At 32.7% G+C, this 17,633-nt stretch overlaps 1 protein-coding gene across 2 annotated transcripts; it reads right to left on the bottom strand.

Moving 5' to 3' along the window:
* Nucleotides 1–5,282: 5,282 nt before the first annotated feature.
* Nucleotides 5,283–13,793, bottom strand: LOC142615780 (alkaline/neutral invertase E, chloroplastic-like). 2 transcript variants are annotated; one of them, XM_075788608.1, is made up of 7 exons: nt 13,643–13,793; nt 12,305–13,089; nt 11,345–11,510; nt 11,024–11,235; nt 6,558–7,051; nt 6,415–6,463; nt 5,283–5,933 (listed from the first exon to the last, which is right to left on the bottom strand). In XM_075788608.1, exons 2-7 carry the CDS (start codon nt 12,992–12,994, stop codon nt 5,607–5,609), a joined length of 1,938 nt encoding a protein of 645 aa, XP_075644723.1. In that variant the 5' UTR covers nt 12,995–13,089; nt 13,643–13,793; the 3' UTR covers nt 5,283–5,606. The 2 variants fall into 2 exon arrangements, with proteins under 2 accessions (XP_075644723.1, XP_075644724.1); XM_075788609.1 differs by lacking the exon at nt 13,643–13,793 and adding an exon at nt 13,281–13,305.
* Between the last annotated feature and the right edge of the window lie 3,840 nt (nt 13,794–17,633).

Genomic DNA, 17,633 nt, shown 5'->3' with positions numbered 1-17,633 from the left:
AGGCTTCTTCCTAATTGGCTATGGGTGCCATTCTTGGGGACTCGAAGTGATCAAGTCCAATCTAGGTTGGGATCAAATCCAACCCTTGATAGCCCTTTTATAGGAGAGCAACAGTGATGAGTAAGGTTGGCAATTGGGTGGATTAGTAGGGGTAATTTGGTCATTTTAGACATTCTTGGGGTATTTAGGTCATTTGCTTTTGGATATAGAGGTATATTTGTCATTTTAGTGGTTTTGATGATATTTTAGTCATTGTTTTTAGGCTTAGGGGATATTTGGGTGATTTTGGAGGTTTCAAAAGGTATTTTGATTATTTTAGTGGTTCCATAGGTATTTAGGTCATTTTGTACATGTAATAATTGTTTGTAATCACAAACAGATGGTATACAAACCATTTCAAATAAATTTCAAAATTCTGATTTGTAGATGTTAGATAATTCATGTAAAAATGATAATTTTGAATAATTTTTGTGGGGTACAAAAATTCCAAGTAAGGTAGCTACGCCACATGTCATACTAGGGCCGAGAAGGACAATTATTGTGCTGAGGAGGCCACACTCTCGAATTCTAGGACCACGTTAATTACTAGTACGTCATCAAAGGAGGCCTTACTTTATAGAAAGAGCTTTAGCAAAGGGACTAGCACTAATGTGATTGAAGAGCTGGTGGCTGCCACCCCATTTAATGCATCCCACCAAACCTCTTAGCCACATTTATGTGGAGAAGACCTTTGCACAGTGCTGCCTTAGTTGCCGCATCTCACAGGGGTTCTAGGAAGGTGCATGATGGGACTAGCACTTGAGTAGTGGCCTGCATGATCAACAAATGGAAGGTCAGGATCATCTAAAATGGTCTATATGAGATAAAAGGTCCCCCATAGAGAGGGGATCGGAAAAAAATAGAGAAAAACACTATAGCTCAAGGAATTGAAACTGTAAACAGGTCTCATAGTGATATACTCAAGAACCAATCTCCTCGGACTTGGCCGAGGAGAATTCTCTTTTACAATATTGTGGTTGCCTTTTGTTTTTCCTTATTTCTTTTTTATTTTTGGCCCATAGTGAACGTTATCTAACTCCTAGAAGTATAGTCTTACAGCCCACTCTCTACAAATTCATTGTGTTGGGCCATTTGGGCTTAGGTCCTTCAGTTGTTAAGGCCCTGGAGCTAAATCTAGTCCCTACAATTTTCATATTTAATAACAAATTCACACGTTACTAATTTCAAAAGGAACCTGAAAAGGAAAACTTAAAAGAAATTCTCTCACTCACATTTTTAAGTGGGGATGCTTGCACAGAAGAGCTACTAGTATTTTGTTGTCGAAGAGATTTGACACACATGTACTATCTCAATGATTTTAATATCTTTTTCAACCACAAGTTTATGTTGACACATTTGCGTTTGCGTTTTCTATTTCTAGCAAATATTAGATATTTACGGTGTTAAAATAATGTTTAACTTTTCTTTAGAATGTTCCCTCCAAAGATCTCACATAAAGGAATGCGCTGACAAGCAATAAATTTTAAGGCGCATGCTTATTACCATTGTACTCAACGCAACTGAGTTCTCTATGGATTAAATTATGTTACTTATTTTTCACCAAAACTACTTGGTGACCAGCCTAAAAGAGTGGAACACTATTCCGACAACTGATCTTGGCTGCTTATTAAGTTAGATTTCCCAAGTGTTCTAACTATAGCATAATTTATTAAGTTATTTATATCATTTTTTTTCCCTGTATGCTAATCTCAATACAAGAGACAATAATAAAACAAAATAGTTTATTTAAGATCAAGATGCTTGATAAAATCATAGTAATGCATATATTTCAACCTAGTTTTATCATTTAGTATTTTATATATATATATATATATATATATATATATATATTATGTTCATTTTAATATTTTGTGTTTTAGTTTGTAATAATGTCTATGTTTACAATCTTTTTAAAATAACAAAATGTTTATGTTTACACATATTTTTTGGCCAAATGGGCAAAATAGAACTAATTTTTGAAAATTTCAGCAAAATAGTACTATTTGTGAACTATGTAGTAGAATAACGCCCTTTTGGAACACATAGAACTCAATTTCACAGATATTGAGTTTCATGAGTAAATACCCACAGTGGTATTTGATGATGTGACTATTCTCAATAAAATGTCATGTAGAACTCAATATTCAAAAAATTGAGTTCTATGCAATGTAAAACTCATAATATTGAATATCGAGTTTATCACAATAGTGTGGATCATATCAATAGTGTTGGCTTAATGGGTTATAGATTAGGTTTAAGCTACAAGGATTATTGAGTTTGGACTCAACTAATTAAAATAGGCTTGCTGGATTTTAGTGAGCCATGTCTCAACCCCCTTTTCTTTTCCTCAACGGTGCCTTAACTGGTCTCATCTTTCCTGAAAATAATACAAGCAAATACATTAAAGCACATCAACCGCAAAACAAAGATGCAAATGCTATTATTATGAAATAAAGTAAAATATCATCAGTCCTGCAGTTAGGAGCCTGTCTCTAGGTACGTTACGATCTTTTTGGAGGCTCCTCTACCCGTTCAATTTTTTCACCATGTATCTGCACAATTTGTGCAGCCTCTTGTTGGGGGTTCAGGAGTGACGGTATTTAGGTTGACTTAGTAGGAATATATTGTGGGGTGGGTAGAAATATCATAGGTGAACTACCGTGCAAATCCATGGGGACAGCACCGATCGTCAGTGGGGAAGATATAAAGGTGTTTGGTAAGGGTAAACAAGGGCCATCTCAAGTAAGGGATGTGGGTGGGCAAATATCATCATAGGCTATACATGGAGATGGCCATGTGTCATCATGGGCAAAGGTGTGGGATGGACCTGCATCATTGTGGGCCATGGATGGCGGTGGGCCAATGTCATCACAGCACGTCATAATAATCATTGGAGTGTTATCTTATAAAGCTCAATGGAAGTATCAACATCGTTGGGTTGTCCTTGCTTTAACCCAAACTAACGAAAGATACGGAAGAAGTGATATTAATTCCTCGACCACCCAAAAAACATATCAATGGCCTACAGTACAATAAAAACTGAGAAATCCAAGCATTGTACGACTCCCACACAATTTACAATAGTCAATAAAAGCAAGCAACCGTATTAACATTTTATTTACATGCAATATTTATAAAAAATTACAAAAACCTAGGAGTCCAATTTTTATTTTTTAATAAATGCAATGGATTTGGCAAGTCTACTGTTGTTTAAATCTGTTAAGTGGATATTAAAATTCTTACCGTTTCATAGTTTTAACTTTTAAGCGTGTTTGCAAAATCCAAAGTTGGCTTAGTATTTCTTTTTCTTTCTCTTTGCAATGCTCTACATAAATATCATATTTTTTGTGGACCCTAAGCAAAAGCATGACCATGAAATACTAGGGTGCTCGCACTCACATTAATTTTTCTAAGTTTTAGTTACTTTGCAACGCAAATTAAATAACTTTTCTTTAGGACCAAATGGACCGACATGGACCAAAACAGATCAAATAGACGGAAGTGAACCACAACGGACCAAAGTGGATCTAAAGGGACCAAAATGAACCGAATGGACTAAAATGGACCAAATTTTAATTTTTTTTTTTTTTTTTAAATCCTCCATAGACTAGATTCGCTCCACGTTATATATTTGATAAGAGAATGAGATCAAGAACGTGATAAAATATGTTTCATGTGATTAAGAAAATGATGGCAATGGTCCTCAAAATGTTAACTCTCTAATACAAATGCTTGACAAAATCAATATTTTTGGTGCTCACTCCATGATGGTTACTCTTCAGTCTTTATCATTAGGCTAAAACACCCATTGGTTTTGTTGGTGTAGAGAGAATTCGAATCTCATATCTCTTTACCAACTAAGTTAAATAGAACCCACTTCTCATTCAATATTTAATTTATATGTTTGTTTATATTTATGTTTGTATATATGTTTATGCTCATGTTAGTTAATAAAGAAAAATGTTTGTATCATAAGTGGAAATTTTATGTAGTGCAAAAAAATATTAAAAGCTTGAAAATTTAAACTTGACTCTGAGCTCCTTGAATTACACTTGTGGTTGGCTCAGAACCCAACTATTCAAACAAAGGGTCAGTCTCAAATCCTATTTCTCTTCATATTAATGGGGGGAGAGAGTAATTATAATGAGTTATTAACTTTGATAAGCCGAATGGTCAACCACAATAGTAATGAATTTTGAATGACATTATAATATTTACTAGAGAATGTGAGTCGGCCATGCATAGCTCGAGTAATTAATAGTGTCTGTAAGACTGTAACAGTGTCAGTAATATGTGGGAGCTACAATGTGAGAATTTAAAGATATATGCCAGACCAAATGTGGCAATCATATTCATACCCAAAGATAGGTAAATGAGTAAACATAAAATGTCAGTAAAGAAAGAAACTATGATAAAAATTAAACTAATAATTAAGGAAAACATCTTCAAAAAAATTTATTTAATTGGATTATACCATTTTTTATGTGGAATAATGGATTTTTATTTACATTAATTTTCATATTCACATAATTCAACTAGACTTCCTTACTAAGCATATTGTTAATTTCGTGGCGTTTTATCCTTGCCTTTCTGTTTTGTATACTGCAATTTAATATAACTGTATCAAAATTAATTGTTGTTTAAAATATTCAATGAAAAATATATATTAGCCATATTTTTGCATTACCAAGTTGCTCAGAAATTTAATTAAATGATTATGGTACGAGATCTCAGAAATCTGATTAGCTTAATTGATAAATTGAATAGATGAAATCGTCAAATAAAATAATACAACCAAATTTGCATTCTACAATGAACGTACTACATAGAGAATTTGTTAACAATAAATCTAGAGTCAAAATATTTTTCAGAACATATTTCACAATTGTTAAGTGACAAGTTGTTAATGTAGATATCAAAGTGGTGTCAGTGGTAGTCCAATATAAGAATCAATAACTTGCCAACTTAATAGTTTTGGAAAAAGTTGTGTAACATCATTTTATGTGTCAAAACTGCTTCTTCTTCTTTTCTTTTTTTTTATAACAATGTGTCAAAACTGCTTAAGCCTGCAATATAGAAGACCATGAATCTGGGTCCCTGCATAATTGGAGAAGTAAAATAGATGAGCATACAAAGGAAAGGATTACTCAACTTGCCCTTTATCACAATCTTATGAAAATCGATTAACAAATCCAAAACAGTATGACAATCAATAAATTATATGACTGTCTTGACTCAAAGTGGAATCCCAAAGACAATATAATAAATTATATTTATGATACATAGAAGTTTAAAATTACAGTCTGTGTGTTCAATAGAGTAATTAAGTACCACCTAATTTCCTAAATTAGGCTACATAATCTTTACAATTAAATATCACATGAAAGGGCTTTACAACAAGTTCAGCCTTCCCACCCTATTTAATAAAGAATTATCATACTGTTGGCCAATTATCAAAGAATCATAGAACTTTGATAGATTAAAATGTTAATTGGCAAATACTAAACCCAGATTTATACGCATGCAGGTAAACTGTCTGGCACCTAGTCAATATGACCATAGAATACTCATACTATATATGTCTGCTTCAAATCCTTCCGACCACGCTTTCTTCTTGGGTTCGCACTAATCATGCAAGAGAAGGCATTGACAAGTTCAGAATCCTCTTCAGTTATAAGAATCTTGGCTTTACTTGGATCAGCAAGCAGGAGCTTTGCCACGAGGTATCCTGCAATTGACCAGGTCTGAAACAGGCGTGATTGTTTTCCAATGAACCTTCCTCTTTTAGTGTCATAATATTCAGGCCACTTGTCTTGTGATATGCGTTTCTCAGCAACCTCAACAGCTTTAGCAGCAATTTCTGGCCTATCCATCTTTATGCATGCAACTGTGAGCTGCAAAGACATCTTGAGTGTGTTAAAACTTTATTTATCAATAATTTGTTAAAACTTTCCCAATTGACTATGCATATCCATCCTGACGTGTATACAATCTGCAGGAAGTTAAAAAGATACACAAGACATTCTGAACAGTCCAGGTGGTTATTGTCATCTGATTAGACCAGTGATTGTTAGTTGGATGCTCCTAAATAGGGCCAGATATTATGAAAAAAAATGACCATACTGATACATAATAGATAATAGGTCCTCCAACCACTAGCATTTCATCAAGAAAGACCAGACAACCTTGAATTCTAGAAAGAGACATAAGTACTCCTCAAAACTGTAACTAATTATTACACCTTATGTGCAACCCCCTCCCCCCCCCCCCCCCCCCAAATTTAATGAAACTAATTTCTCTATCTTCAGTAAAAAAAAAAAAAATGAAACGAACAACATATTTAAGAGTGTTCCTAACTGGACCACAAGAACTAACCTGCCAGAGCAAAGTTGGCCAAGCACCTGCATTATGGTAGGACCAAGGCCTGTATCAAAAAAGAGAAACTGTGGCATGAAGGAAACGACAAAGTCAAAGAAAAAGTATATGATCATTTAGAATCAGGATACATGATACATTACGTGTTCTTAGGATCACTGCCTGTGATAATCTGCCACTCCTGACCTTCAAGAGCAGGATAACAGATCTTAAATGGCATACCAGCTACCAAATCTACCCATTTTGCTTCAATGAGATCCAATATGGCATGTGATTGATCCATTGTTGCCAGACCGCTCGCAACAGACCACAAGTTTCCTAGAGAAAAAAATCGAAAATCCATGTGAGCTGGTTGCAAGTTTCCAATTAGATAGCCACCTTTATTTGGCATCCATTCCACCAACCAAGGAGAAATCTGATCTGGGTATATATTGAACTTATTAACTGCATCATATGAGTACTCCTCAGTCTTATAACGATAAATCTCATTTAGTTTTTTCATATCAACCCAATAATACTCTCTAATATGGAATGACAGAGCTACTAGACGATTGTTCAGTGCCCGCAAAAGATCAGCCGATCCATCCTCAGGAGCAAGCATTTCACGAGCACAAAGTAATGCTGAATAAAAAAGTGCCTACAAGAACAAAAAGATCATCATCAGACTACTAAACTCTTTTTCTTGCATGTCCAGGTGAAACTGACTTTAGCACCAGGGGAAAGGTAAAAAGACAGGTAAAATTGCAAGATTTGGTATATTATAACCTTTTACCGAACTGCAGCACAAGCAAATGTCATTAACCATTTGGACACTCCTATTGCCCTTGACTACAACATTTCACTCTTTCCCAGAGAAAAATTTCTAAGTAGCTGCTCTAACAATACTAAAAGAAATTATCCCAATGTAGCATATCAAATGTGCATCAAACATAGTGTTTGTTCACCTAAGGTTCCTTATATCTAGCTAATGGCTTGGCCATCATATATACAGTATACCTTCATAAACCTTTTTCTTTGGACCTTGGGTAGGCCCCATTGGAGCACAGAAGAAGCTCCCCCAAAAACTCATATGATCATTAGTTTAATTAACTCCACTCTTTCTTAATGTGAAGCAGCTCAATTTGAAATTCTGGAGAGCAAGAGATTTAAAAGTGAGAGCAAAGGATATTATTTGCATCAACTTAACCGACAGCCTCAAGCAGGCTCAAAGCCTGTAAGACATTGTACCAGACTTGGGAGCAGTTTAGGAGGTCTGAAACTGCTCCCAAAAGTAAATGATGAGGGAGACACAAGGAGATTTTTATTCAATTTAGTATTATTTATTTTTGCAAGTCAATTGAATTTTCATGTTTTAGATCCTAGTAGTTTATTAGGCTATTAGTATTTTAATATATGGTAGTAAGGTTATTTTTGTAATAAGGCAACTAGAGTTTCCTACGCCAATTAGAACTATGGTTTAGTTTTCCTCTATAAGCAAACTATTGTACTTTTGGAGAAGATTTTTTATGAATGAAAAAAACAGACTTTTGGTTTCTTTGGTCTAGCATCCACTCCAGCCAACCCTAGGTACTAACTCCTAGTAGTTTTCCTCACTTGGTGCTGACTGCAAACAAGACTCTGACTCCTAGGTTTTATCCCTTTATTTTCTTGTCTTTCAATTTTACTGTTCAATTGTTCTGATTGTCTTGTGTCAGTAACATTGCACTGAACTATAAAGTCTATTAAAAAGGACAAGCCACTCACAAAATTGACAAAAAGCTCAAACACTTTTAGCTTACTAGACGAGATAAAGAGAGATTGAGCTTTTCAACGCTGAAGCAACTACGGAAAAGCCCCACCAATCAAGACCTTATTCACGGCTGCAATGTCCATGGATTAGCTTTTCCCACTGCAAACCAAATTTTGGCTCCAAGAATCTAATCCAAATCTTTTTTTTTTTCTTTTTTTACTAGATTAGAAACAATCCAAACCAAATCTTTACACCAACAATAAGAGTTTAAGTCCAAAGCCCTTACTAGGGAAATCCGATTATTTTTCTTTTCCACTTTTCTCTTTTTTCAAATCCAAAAGATTTAAGATTTTATCCCTGAAATCATCCCAATGCTACTAGCACATGAACAGATTGAACTGCAACAATTTCTATAGTCTCTAAGCATCTGATTTAAGCAAATAATCAAATCAATAGTAGCCAACCCTCTGACATTGTCTCTAATCTGTTTTTTTTGCTCAAGTGGCCTGTAGATTGTTAGGAATTTTAAAAAGAGACACAAATTTGTCGTCATCAAAATGGTCATATATAGATAGTTGCTCCCCATTGTTTGATGTGGTGTCTTTGGAGGGAAATAAATAGCGGGTGTTTTGAAGATAATGAGAGATCTAAGCCAAATCTCAAGTTATTCTTTTTTAGAACCTTAATGACCTAGTTGCCAGAATTTAGAGACCATTCTTTGTTTTCGATTCTTGATTTATGTAATTTTTGTATTTGATTGTGTACCCCCTATACTTCCTGTCTCTTTCTTCAATATTAATAAATCTTTATTATTTAATAAATAAATAAATATATATATATATAGAGATATATATAGAGAGAGAGAGAGAGAGAGAGAGAAAATTACCTAGACATCATACAACATATATAACTTATTTTTCTATGCATGCATAAATCTCTCCACAATCAAAGCCTATAAGTAATCTATCAGATTTAATAATTCCATGAAAAGCAAATATATTTCACTGTCCTATCATTTATAGCCCAAACAGCATATTCAGACTTATCCTATTTACAACAATACCAGACAAGAAATCATCTCTCAAATTTAACTCAACGCCCACAATGATCTCCAAAGAACTTTAGAGTATGTATCAGATCATATTAAGTCCAAAAAAAAAACTATTACATTATGCATGGGTGGAAGCAAGTTAAGTTCACATCTCTACATGCTGCAATAGAGCCACTAACTAGTCAAAAGCCATTACCCCTTCCCCTCCCCCCTAAAAAACACACAAACACAACAAAATATACAAAGCAAAAACAAAAGGGGAGGCAAAGGCAAAAGGATGACTCATGAAATTGTTGAAATAAGCCAGTAAAACCAATTATTAGAGTTTGGAAAATTTTGAAAAGACCCTTAAAAAACACTCCAACAACAAAGTTTTAGTTCCAAAACTGGGGCTATAAATCCTCAACAAACTAATTCATAATATAGCCCCAGTTTGAACTAAAGCTTTGTTAAAATTTTAGGGGGGAGGGGAAGGGGTAATGGCTTTTAGGGGGGAGGGGAAGGGCTATAAATATATGTGGCTAAAGTTTATGATAGGACAGTGAAATATAAATTTAGTCACTCTATTATGAATTTAGTCACTCTATTTGTTAAAATTCATAATAGAGTGACTAAATTTTATACTAGCCATCAACCTACTACAACCCTCTTCCTTCTAGGCTTGAGATAGGCCATATAATAATTTCTTGACACTTAAGCACTGACAAAAATGGAGTTTAATGCCAATAACAAAATGTTATTTATCATGGCTAAGATCATCTTCAACATCTAGGCTCCTTTATGGTCCGTTTGGATTGGGGGGAAGGGAGGGAGAGTAGAATAGAGTAGAGTAGAGTTGATTTGGCCCAAAATCAGCCTATTCAGCCAACTCTATTCTACTCCCCTCCACACCCCCTCAATCCAAACAAGCCCTTAATGTAAACACATCTCCTAACTTCTTGGATAAGTGTCCCCACCTTAGTTACAGATCCATTACCAAGACAGAGCAATCATCTTTGTATTGCATAAAACACAACAAAATTATTTTTTACTTATTTTTATTTGGCAATCCATGGTGTCCTAGGTCAGTATCTCCATCATTCAGTTTGGTATCTTGATGCTCAAGTTTCATCCCACTCATCCTTAACAACATTTTTGTCATTTGCATATTACGATCTTACATCATTGTCCTAATATAACATAACTTAATGCCTGTCTGAACCTCATAACCTGATCACCAATAATTTCATTTTATGTAAGAGATGATCTTCTTGAACTTCCTTTCCAGTGTTACAAAACAAGTAACCATCAACCAAATCCCTAACACTCCAAAATTATTCTCAAGAAACCAGTGTTTCTCCTTTAAGGATCAACAGAACCTTTTTAACCTCGTCAGTACACTGTATTGTTGTTAGTTTGTTGATAATACAAAATTATTAGCACTAGGTAACGCTTTTAGAATTTCTTTGTGGAATGACAACAAGCTTAAAATCTAATCTTTCAACCTCAATTACCCTTCCCAACTCCTATATCCATGTCAAGTTTTATAATCTTTATTCTATTAGAATTATTTAAAAGTTCATCAACATCTTTCCAAAAACCAAGCTATGCTTTTTCTTTATTACTTATCATTAATTACTATAACAAAATATCAATTTTCATACCCCAGTGACACCAAAAAAATCCAGATATTCCCAAAAAGTAATTAATAGAAATCATTTAATGATTTTTTGTCCTCTCTTCCTCCAAGTTTTCCAGCCACAAGCAATTGCTTCATGATCCAAAATCATGGTGTCTTCTGTAAATTATATGTAAGTGACCACGGAAGAATGATATGACATCTGATATACCTGTATTTCCAGAGGGTGACCATGAATTCCCATTCGCCGATCTATCATGCAGGAACCATCTGTCACTAATAGCGTAGGGAACATATCAAAACCATCAGCAATACATAGCCTTAAAATCATTTTAATTCCTGTTTGCACATCAACTCTCTCCTGAACAGACAGGTCCCCAGAGCATTTTCCATAGGCACGTAATAAAATAATCCACCATAATCCTGAAATTGACATAATATTACAAATACAGATTCAGCACCAGAAGGAACTAATGAATGAAAATATTTTCTTTTAAAGAAATCCAGTTGAGCTGATGATAAAAATATTTACCAGAATCAACTGGTGCGACACGGCCAATTGCTGCCTCTCCAAAGTCAGGATCCAATACCTCTTCTGTTGCGGAATCATCACCATCCAAGGGAACTGTACGCACCTTGAAACTAGCCGGCATCAACCCTTGACCAGGACTGTGACAATCCATTGTTTTCTCCCAGCTCTGCAGTGCATGGCGCCATGGGTAATTAATAGGATGAATACATAAAAAAAAAAAACAAACACTTAATCATCTTATAAGGATAGTTAGTAAGATACCAACCTCTTACAAGTAATGTTCTCAAATGGGCACCAATTTTGAATTTGCAACCAAGATTTGCATATAAGCAGAATGTACATGTATAAGCTATCTATTTGATATTAAGTTTTAAAAATAAATAAAAGTCTGACAGAGTTTTGTATTGCAAAGCCACTGACATTCAAACATTTACATATAAATAAGCAATTGTCTTATATTTATCATATCTACAATTGTACATAAGGAAAGTTTCATTACAGAATCATGTCAGCAAGTTCCTTTTAACAATTGCATGCAAAGAAAGTTTCAAGTAGATGGTTCCAAAAAAATAAATTACAATCTACTATAACAACTACTAATTGAATAAATGCATCTCTCACACACCCAAGGAAATAGTCAGGTGCTCGAAAAGCTCTAGACAGACACACGCACACGCACATATCACATGTATAATTCTATAAACACAATTCAGTGGCACACAAACTACACTTAGTATACTTCCACACAAGCAAAAAAGACATCAAGAAATATGAGGGGAAAACAAATAACACAGAGTTGAATTAATATGTGAATCAACCAATGGTGAACAAAATGTAACTTGACAAAACCAGCTAGGTAAATGAATTGTTTCCGTTGTTAAGCAGTGAGTATTATGGAACAACTTCATAGGTTGATTTCTCTCCAAAAACCGTTCGGTATAATATAGTCCTCTGCATTACCTGCAACTGAAGTGTATGAAGGATGAAGTTCCGAACAATATCGTACTCCCCCTTCAATAGGAAAGCTATACCAGAAGGTATGAAATCTCGTATGAAAACTTGATCATAATTCAACGTGTTGGAACTTGTCGGGTCCTTTGCAGCTATTGTTCCAATAGGACTACCACAATAATACACCACAGATTCCCGGAGTAGGTCCCATGCTTCATCTTCAATGGAATCAACACTAATCTTGTGAAAGGTATCTCTTAGTGTACCATTTGCACTGTTAGATTTCAAATCCTCATTTTCTTGTTTCAAATGTTGAAGATCCTGAAACTCCAGAACATTTGGCGCATTCATCATACCATTAATGGGATTTAAGTTCTTTGCATTGTCAACAAACCATGCCCCATTTCCATCTTCAGTAGTTACCCCACTTACACTCTCGGATTTTTGGCATTTGCAAATTTGAAGCGAAGAAGGATCAGCTTTTTTATTGGGAACACCACTTCCTATCCCTCGAACTCCATACTGCAGCACGCTTGAACACTTGAGAAACTGCAGACACCTTGAGGCCCTTTTCCTCGAACATTTTAAACGGAATTTAGAAGCATATATTGAATCCGACATGCTAAAACATGAGTCACTATGAAAGAGACGAGGTACAGCCCCAGACAAAACTTGCAGAACTGCTTCAGAAGTTCCCATCAATACAATTCTTCTATCAAATTAAACAAAGTGTATTATACTTGAAATCCTTTTGGTCAAAAAGAATCCAAAATCTCCTATTTAATTCAAGACACCTGCATGGTACAAACTAAAATCAGAAACATATAATTCATCAACATATAAAATTTTTTCAGAAGTGCATCTGTAGTGTTTGAAATCCTGGAAAAAAAAAATAGAACTAAATCAATTGAGAAATGACAGCTAAAACATCAGATTATTATTGAACCTTATAAGTGTAAAAGAACTGAATAATAATATGTATTACCCTCTATTTGGGAGCTGAGAAACAGAAAATCTAGACAAGCATAGAAACAAATATACTAAATCAACATTCTGTTTGGTAAAGAACCCAATTCATATATACCAAACAAACTAAGTAGCAAATTGTGATATATAATCAGAATTTCAATTCATGAACAATCATTTCAAAGTGAAATTCAAATGAAACCAATATATACTACATAGTGAAATATTCCAACAAACAAAAACAAAAAAAAGTCAAATAGAAATTAGAATGTTCGGTATATGACAGCAGAGAAGAAAGAATGGCAGGTGAAAATGAAAACCCAGATGAATTAAAATCACAAAATAGCAAAAGAAAAAGCTAATGAAAAAAACAAAGAATACCCAATTGAAGAAACAAGAAAATCTTTGATGGGTGGCAAGCAAATAAGTCTGAGAATGGTAATGGTGCAAGAAAATTGGCGCTGTTTTTCGTGTTCCAAACGAAACTATGTAAAAGAATCAGAGACTCATATTAATCTGTGAAAAATATTAAATAGTTGTGTTTGTAAAAGCAGACGTGTGATTATTAAAAAAAACACGTGAATAATTCTACTACACTTTTTCTGTTTGGTCCACATTTTAGCTTATATTTTTAATTATTGATTTATTTTACTCCTCTTTTCTTTTTCTTTTTTCTTTCTTTTTCTTCTTTTTAGGAAGCCGAATTTTCTTTTTTCTTTTTTCTTTCTTTGGCAAGTTTTCAGCCATGCTAGATTTAAGCGTGCACCTTTTATATATATCTTTTTCATCTTTTTCTCTTTTAGCAAATTTTCAACTATACTTGATTTAAATGGCCTTTTCCAACATGTTTATATATATATATATATATATATATATATATATATATATATATATATATATATATTTTTTTTTTTTTTTTTTTGTCAAATTATTTCAATTTCAATATATAAGAGCACTAGACTCGGATGGGTTAAATATTAAATTTTTAACATTTAGCATATTAAAAAGGCAAAGAGCAGAAAGTGAGTTTCATTAAATGTGCTTTATACATGTACAGGAAAAATTCTTAGGTACTCTCGGAGTATAGTGAAATGATGCTTCTTTCTCTCATATTTATGGTGGACCCTGTTATGAATTTAATGAGCGAATCTCACCATGAATATGAGAGGAGAGAGCACCATCTTCCGTGCTCCGGGAGTACCTAAGAATTACTCCATGTACAATAACAAATGCTATTATAATTAGTTTGGAAAGAAACCTTTCAAATTTGTCCTATATATTTTTATTAAAGTTGCATTTGAATAGCTTATTTTTATCAACTTATTTTACTATTCAATTTATTTTTGCTATTATTTATAAGCCCATTGCACTTTTTGGTACTATTCATGGGATAATTATTGGGCACTCCTAGAGTACCATAAATACATACTCTCTCATCTCACATAATTGTTGGTCCCACTAATTAAATTTATAGCGGGACCCACAATTCATATGAGAGGGGGAGTACGCATTTATGGTACTCCGGATTATTCAATAATTTTCCCTATTAATGGGTCTTATTATACTATTTTAGCTAATTTTTATTTTTATCTACCATACTTTCAGCAAAAAGTTTCAATTTTAGCAAAATAAGCGAATCCCAAACAAACCATAAATAAGAATTTTGAAAATCTAACCTCTAAATTGTATGTTCTTTATATTTATATTCTTAACATATATGTCAAATTTCATTCAAATTAGATGTTATTTACCACTTTATCAATAATTTTTTTATGTATAATTTTTTATCACAAAAACTTGAAATTTAAACACTTATCAAAGATGCAATTATTAATTTTTTATTTTCTTGAAAATTTTCAAGCATAAAGGATATAATAAAATCATTAAATCCAACGGTTAAATTTTCAAAAATTCACATTCAATAAAAAAAAATATTTGAGGAGTTTGAGTTTCAAAATAAAAATTTTCCATTCTTTATTTTCTTCTTCTCTCTCCTCTCACATGTCACTGATGTCAGGTCTCTCTACTTTTGTGGTTGAGTTTTTTTCTTTTTTTCTTTTTAATAAAAGGTTGATCTTATTTTAGGTTATTCTAATAGGTGATGTATTTAATTATTGTCAAGTGCTATTTTAAAATAATAAAATCCGATTTTGTTGTGTTAAAATAGCATTTCTTTAGCACATTCAATGCCGATGCTTTAATATATACTATATACTAGCATGTAACTCCATGCAAATGCATGGATACATTTAAAATTAAACAAATTTTTATTATAAAAATATAAATAATTAGTCAAATTAATTTTTTTTAAAGCATGTAACATATGCATTCATGCATACATATAGATACATTTAAAATTAAACACATTTTTTATCATAAAATATAGATAATTCATCAAATAATTTTTTTAAAGTAAACATAATTATTCACATATTAAAATTCTTACCTAAATTTAATACTACTTATGATCATTTTTTTTTCTAATTTTTAATAAGATAAAACGTGTGGTGATTTTTGTTATGCGGTGATTTTTATTTTATTTATTTTTTGAGAAACATGTGGTGATATTTATTGAGTATATGTTTTTTTTTTTTTAATTTTATAGTTCATTAATATTAACTTCTAAGTATTTTGCACTTATTAACTCACTTGACACAAAGATTAAAAAACTTAAGTAGACACATGGCACAAGCTTAAGTAGATAATTATGGTGTAATTCCCTCATAAATTTAGACTCATGGCGCAAAATTGGACTATAATTTCAAATTCTAATTCAATTTTCTCTAAGTTTTACCTATTGATATATATATAGATGACTTATAAATTTGAATTTTTTTAGTTATATGATTATGTTTTTTATGGTTTATTATAATGGATTCATTGTTTTCTACACGAAATTAACTAATTTGCCACAAAATTTTAGATTAGATAGGACACATGACGCAAAATTAAACTCTAATTAAAATTTAATTTTTACACTAAATGAACTCACTTGGCACAAAATTCTAAAATGTAAATTATATGAGACACATGATGCAAAATTAGACTCTAATTGAATTCCAATTTGAAATTTAATTAGATTTTCTCTTTACTTTACTTATTATTATATATATAGATTCCTTTCTCTTTTCTTTTCTTTTTTTAGCAAATTTAACTATGCTTGATTTAAGTGACCTTTTTCAACTTGTTTTATATCTTGTGGTCATATTACTTCAATTCTAAACAATAGTACATCCAAAAAAAATTTTAGATAGATAAAAGTGGTGGATGAAATTTGTGGGGCATAACTTTCAAATCTATTGCACCCAATATCCATAAATTACTAAATATGGGAGCGTTAAAATCTTTTTTTTAAATTAATAATAATAAAAACTTGTTGACCATGGTTGATGGATCAAAAAAATAAAAAATATATATATACCAGATTTATTTGAATACCGCTTATTTTGCTGAAAATTAAAAATAATAAAAAATTATGAGTTATAAATTTTTTTACTATTCACATACCTAAATTTACTGTTTATTGACAATGAACCGTACAAAAGGCAGTCAGCTGAAAAAAAAAAAAAAAAAAACGCAGCGAACGCAAACGCAAACGCTCACACAATCAGGAACGACCTATCTCTTATTTTATTTTTAAGTGCTTGGATTATGGATAACGTAACGGTAGACGAGACTTTTTTTTTTTTTTTTTGGTTGTTGCTGTAGCCAAGAGTTTTGTGGGCAAACGCAAAACACGTGGCAAAATAAACACCAATGGTAGTTGGATACCAACAAAAGTTCAACCTCCGGAAAAGCACGCAACCTATTTTCTCACTTTTTACTTGCCGTTCTTAACCAGAACTAAGAGACAAGGATGGCCTACCAAAATATAACAGCCCCAATAATCCACTTAACACGCTTGAAGTTTTGGATAATGTAAACTAAGTTTAAGATTTTTAAACTTCAGTTCTTATCCCAACACTCTTCCAATATTTATATTTATAGAGTGACTATTGCGCTATGATTAAGGGTGTGTGGTGATTTTCTCAATTGTTTTAAAGATTAAGTTAGTTTTAGAGACCAAATTGATTAGTTTCGAAAAAATTTGGTCCTAGTGAGTATTGACCCAAACCTCAAAGTATGCTTATGAAATTTACTTATTTACCCTTTAAAAAAATTCAGAGTTTCTTTCTTTTTCTTTTTTAATTTTTCATTTTTTCATTTTTTAATAACCCCATCCTCAGATATTCTTATGCTCTCAAAGAAGTTCAACTCTATGGGCAGCCAAGAGTTCAGTCCCAAAGAAGTCCAATGAGGAAAATAATAAGGAAAAGACATGGACACCTTGGCTGACTTGGATTTGACCACTTGATGCATGTGCATGAATTTC

The sequence above is a fragment of the Castanea sativa genome, chromosome 11 (assembly GCF_040712315.1).
Source record: "Castanea sativa cultivar Marrone di Chiusa Pesio chromosome 11, ASM4071231v1".
Taxonomy (NCBI): domain Eukaryota; kingdom Viridiplantae; phylum Streptophyta; class Magnoliopsida; order Fagales; family Fagaceae; genus Castanea; species Castanea sativa.
The sequence above is the reverse complement of the archived record's forward strand: the minus strand, read 5'-3'. Positions and strand labels throughout refer to the sequence as shown.

Bases quoted from the DNA above. Each gene is read 5' to 3' on its own strand.
- LOC142615780 (XM_075788608.1), bottom strand. From the start codon at position 12,994: ATGGGAACTTCTGAAGCAGTTCTGCAAGTTTTGTCTGGGGCTGTACCT. The intron at 11,511-12,304 runs GTAATGCAGAGG...CATGCACTGCAG, and splicing joins TTCATACACTTCAGTTGCAG to AGCTGGGAGAAAACAATGGA. The intron at 7,052-11,023 runs GTATATCAGATG...TTGTTCTTGTAG, and splicing joins GTCACCCTCTGGAAATACAG to GCACTTTTTTATTCAGCATT.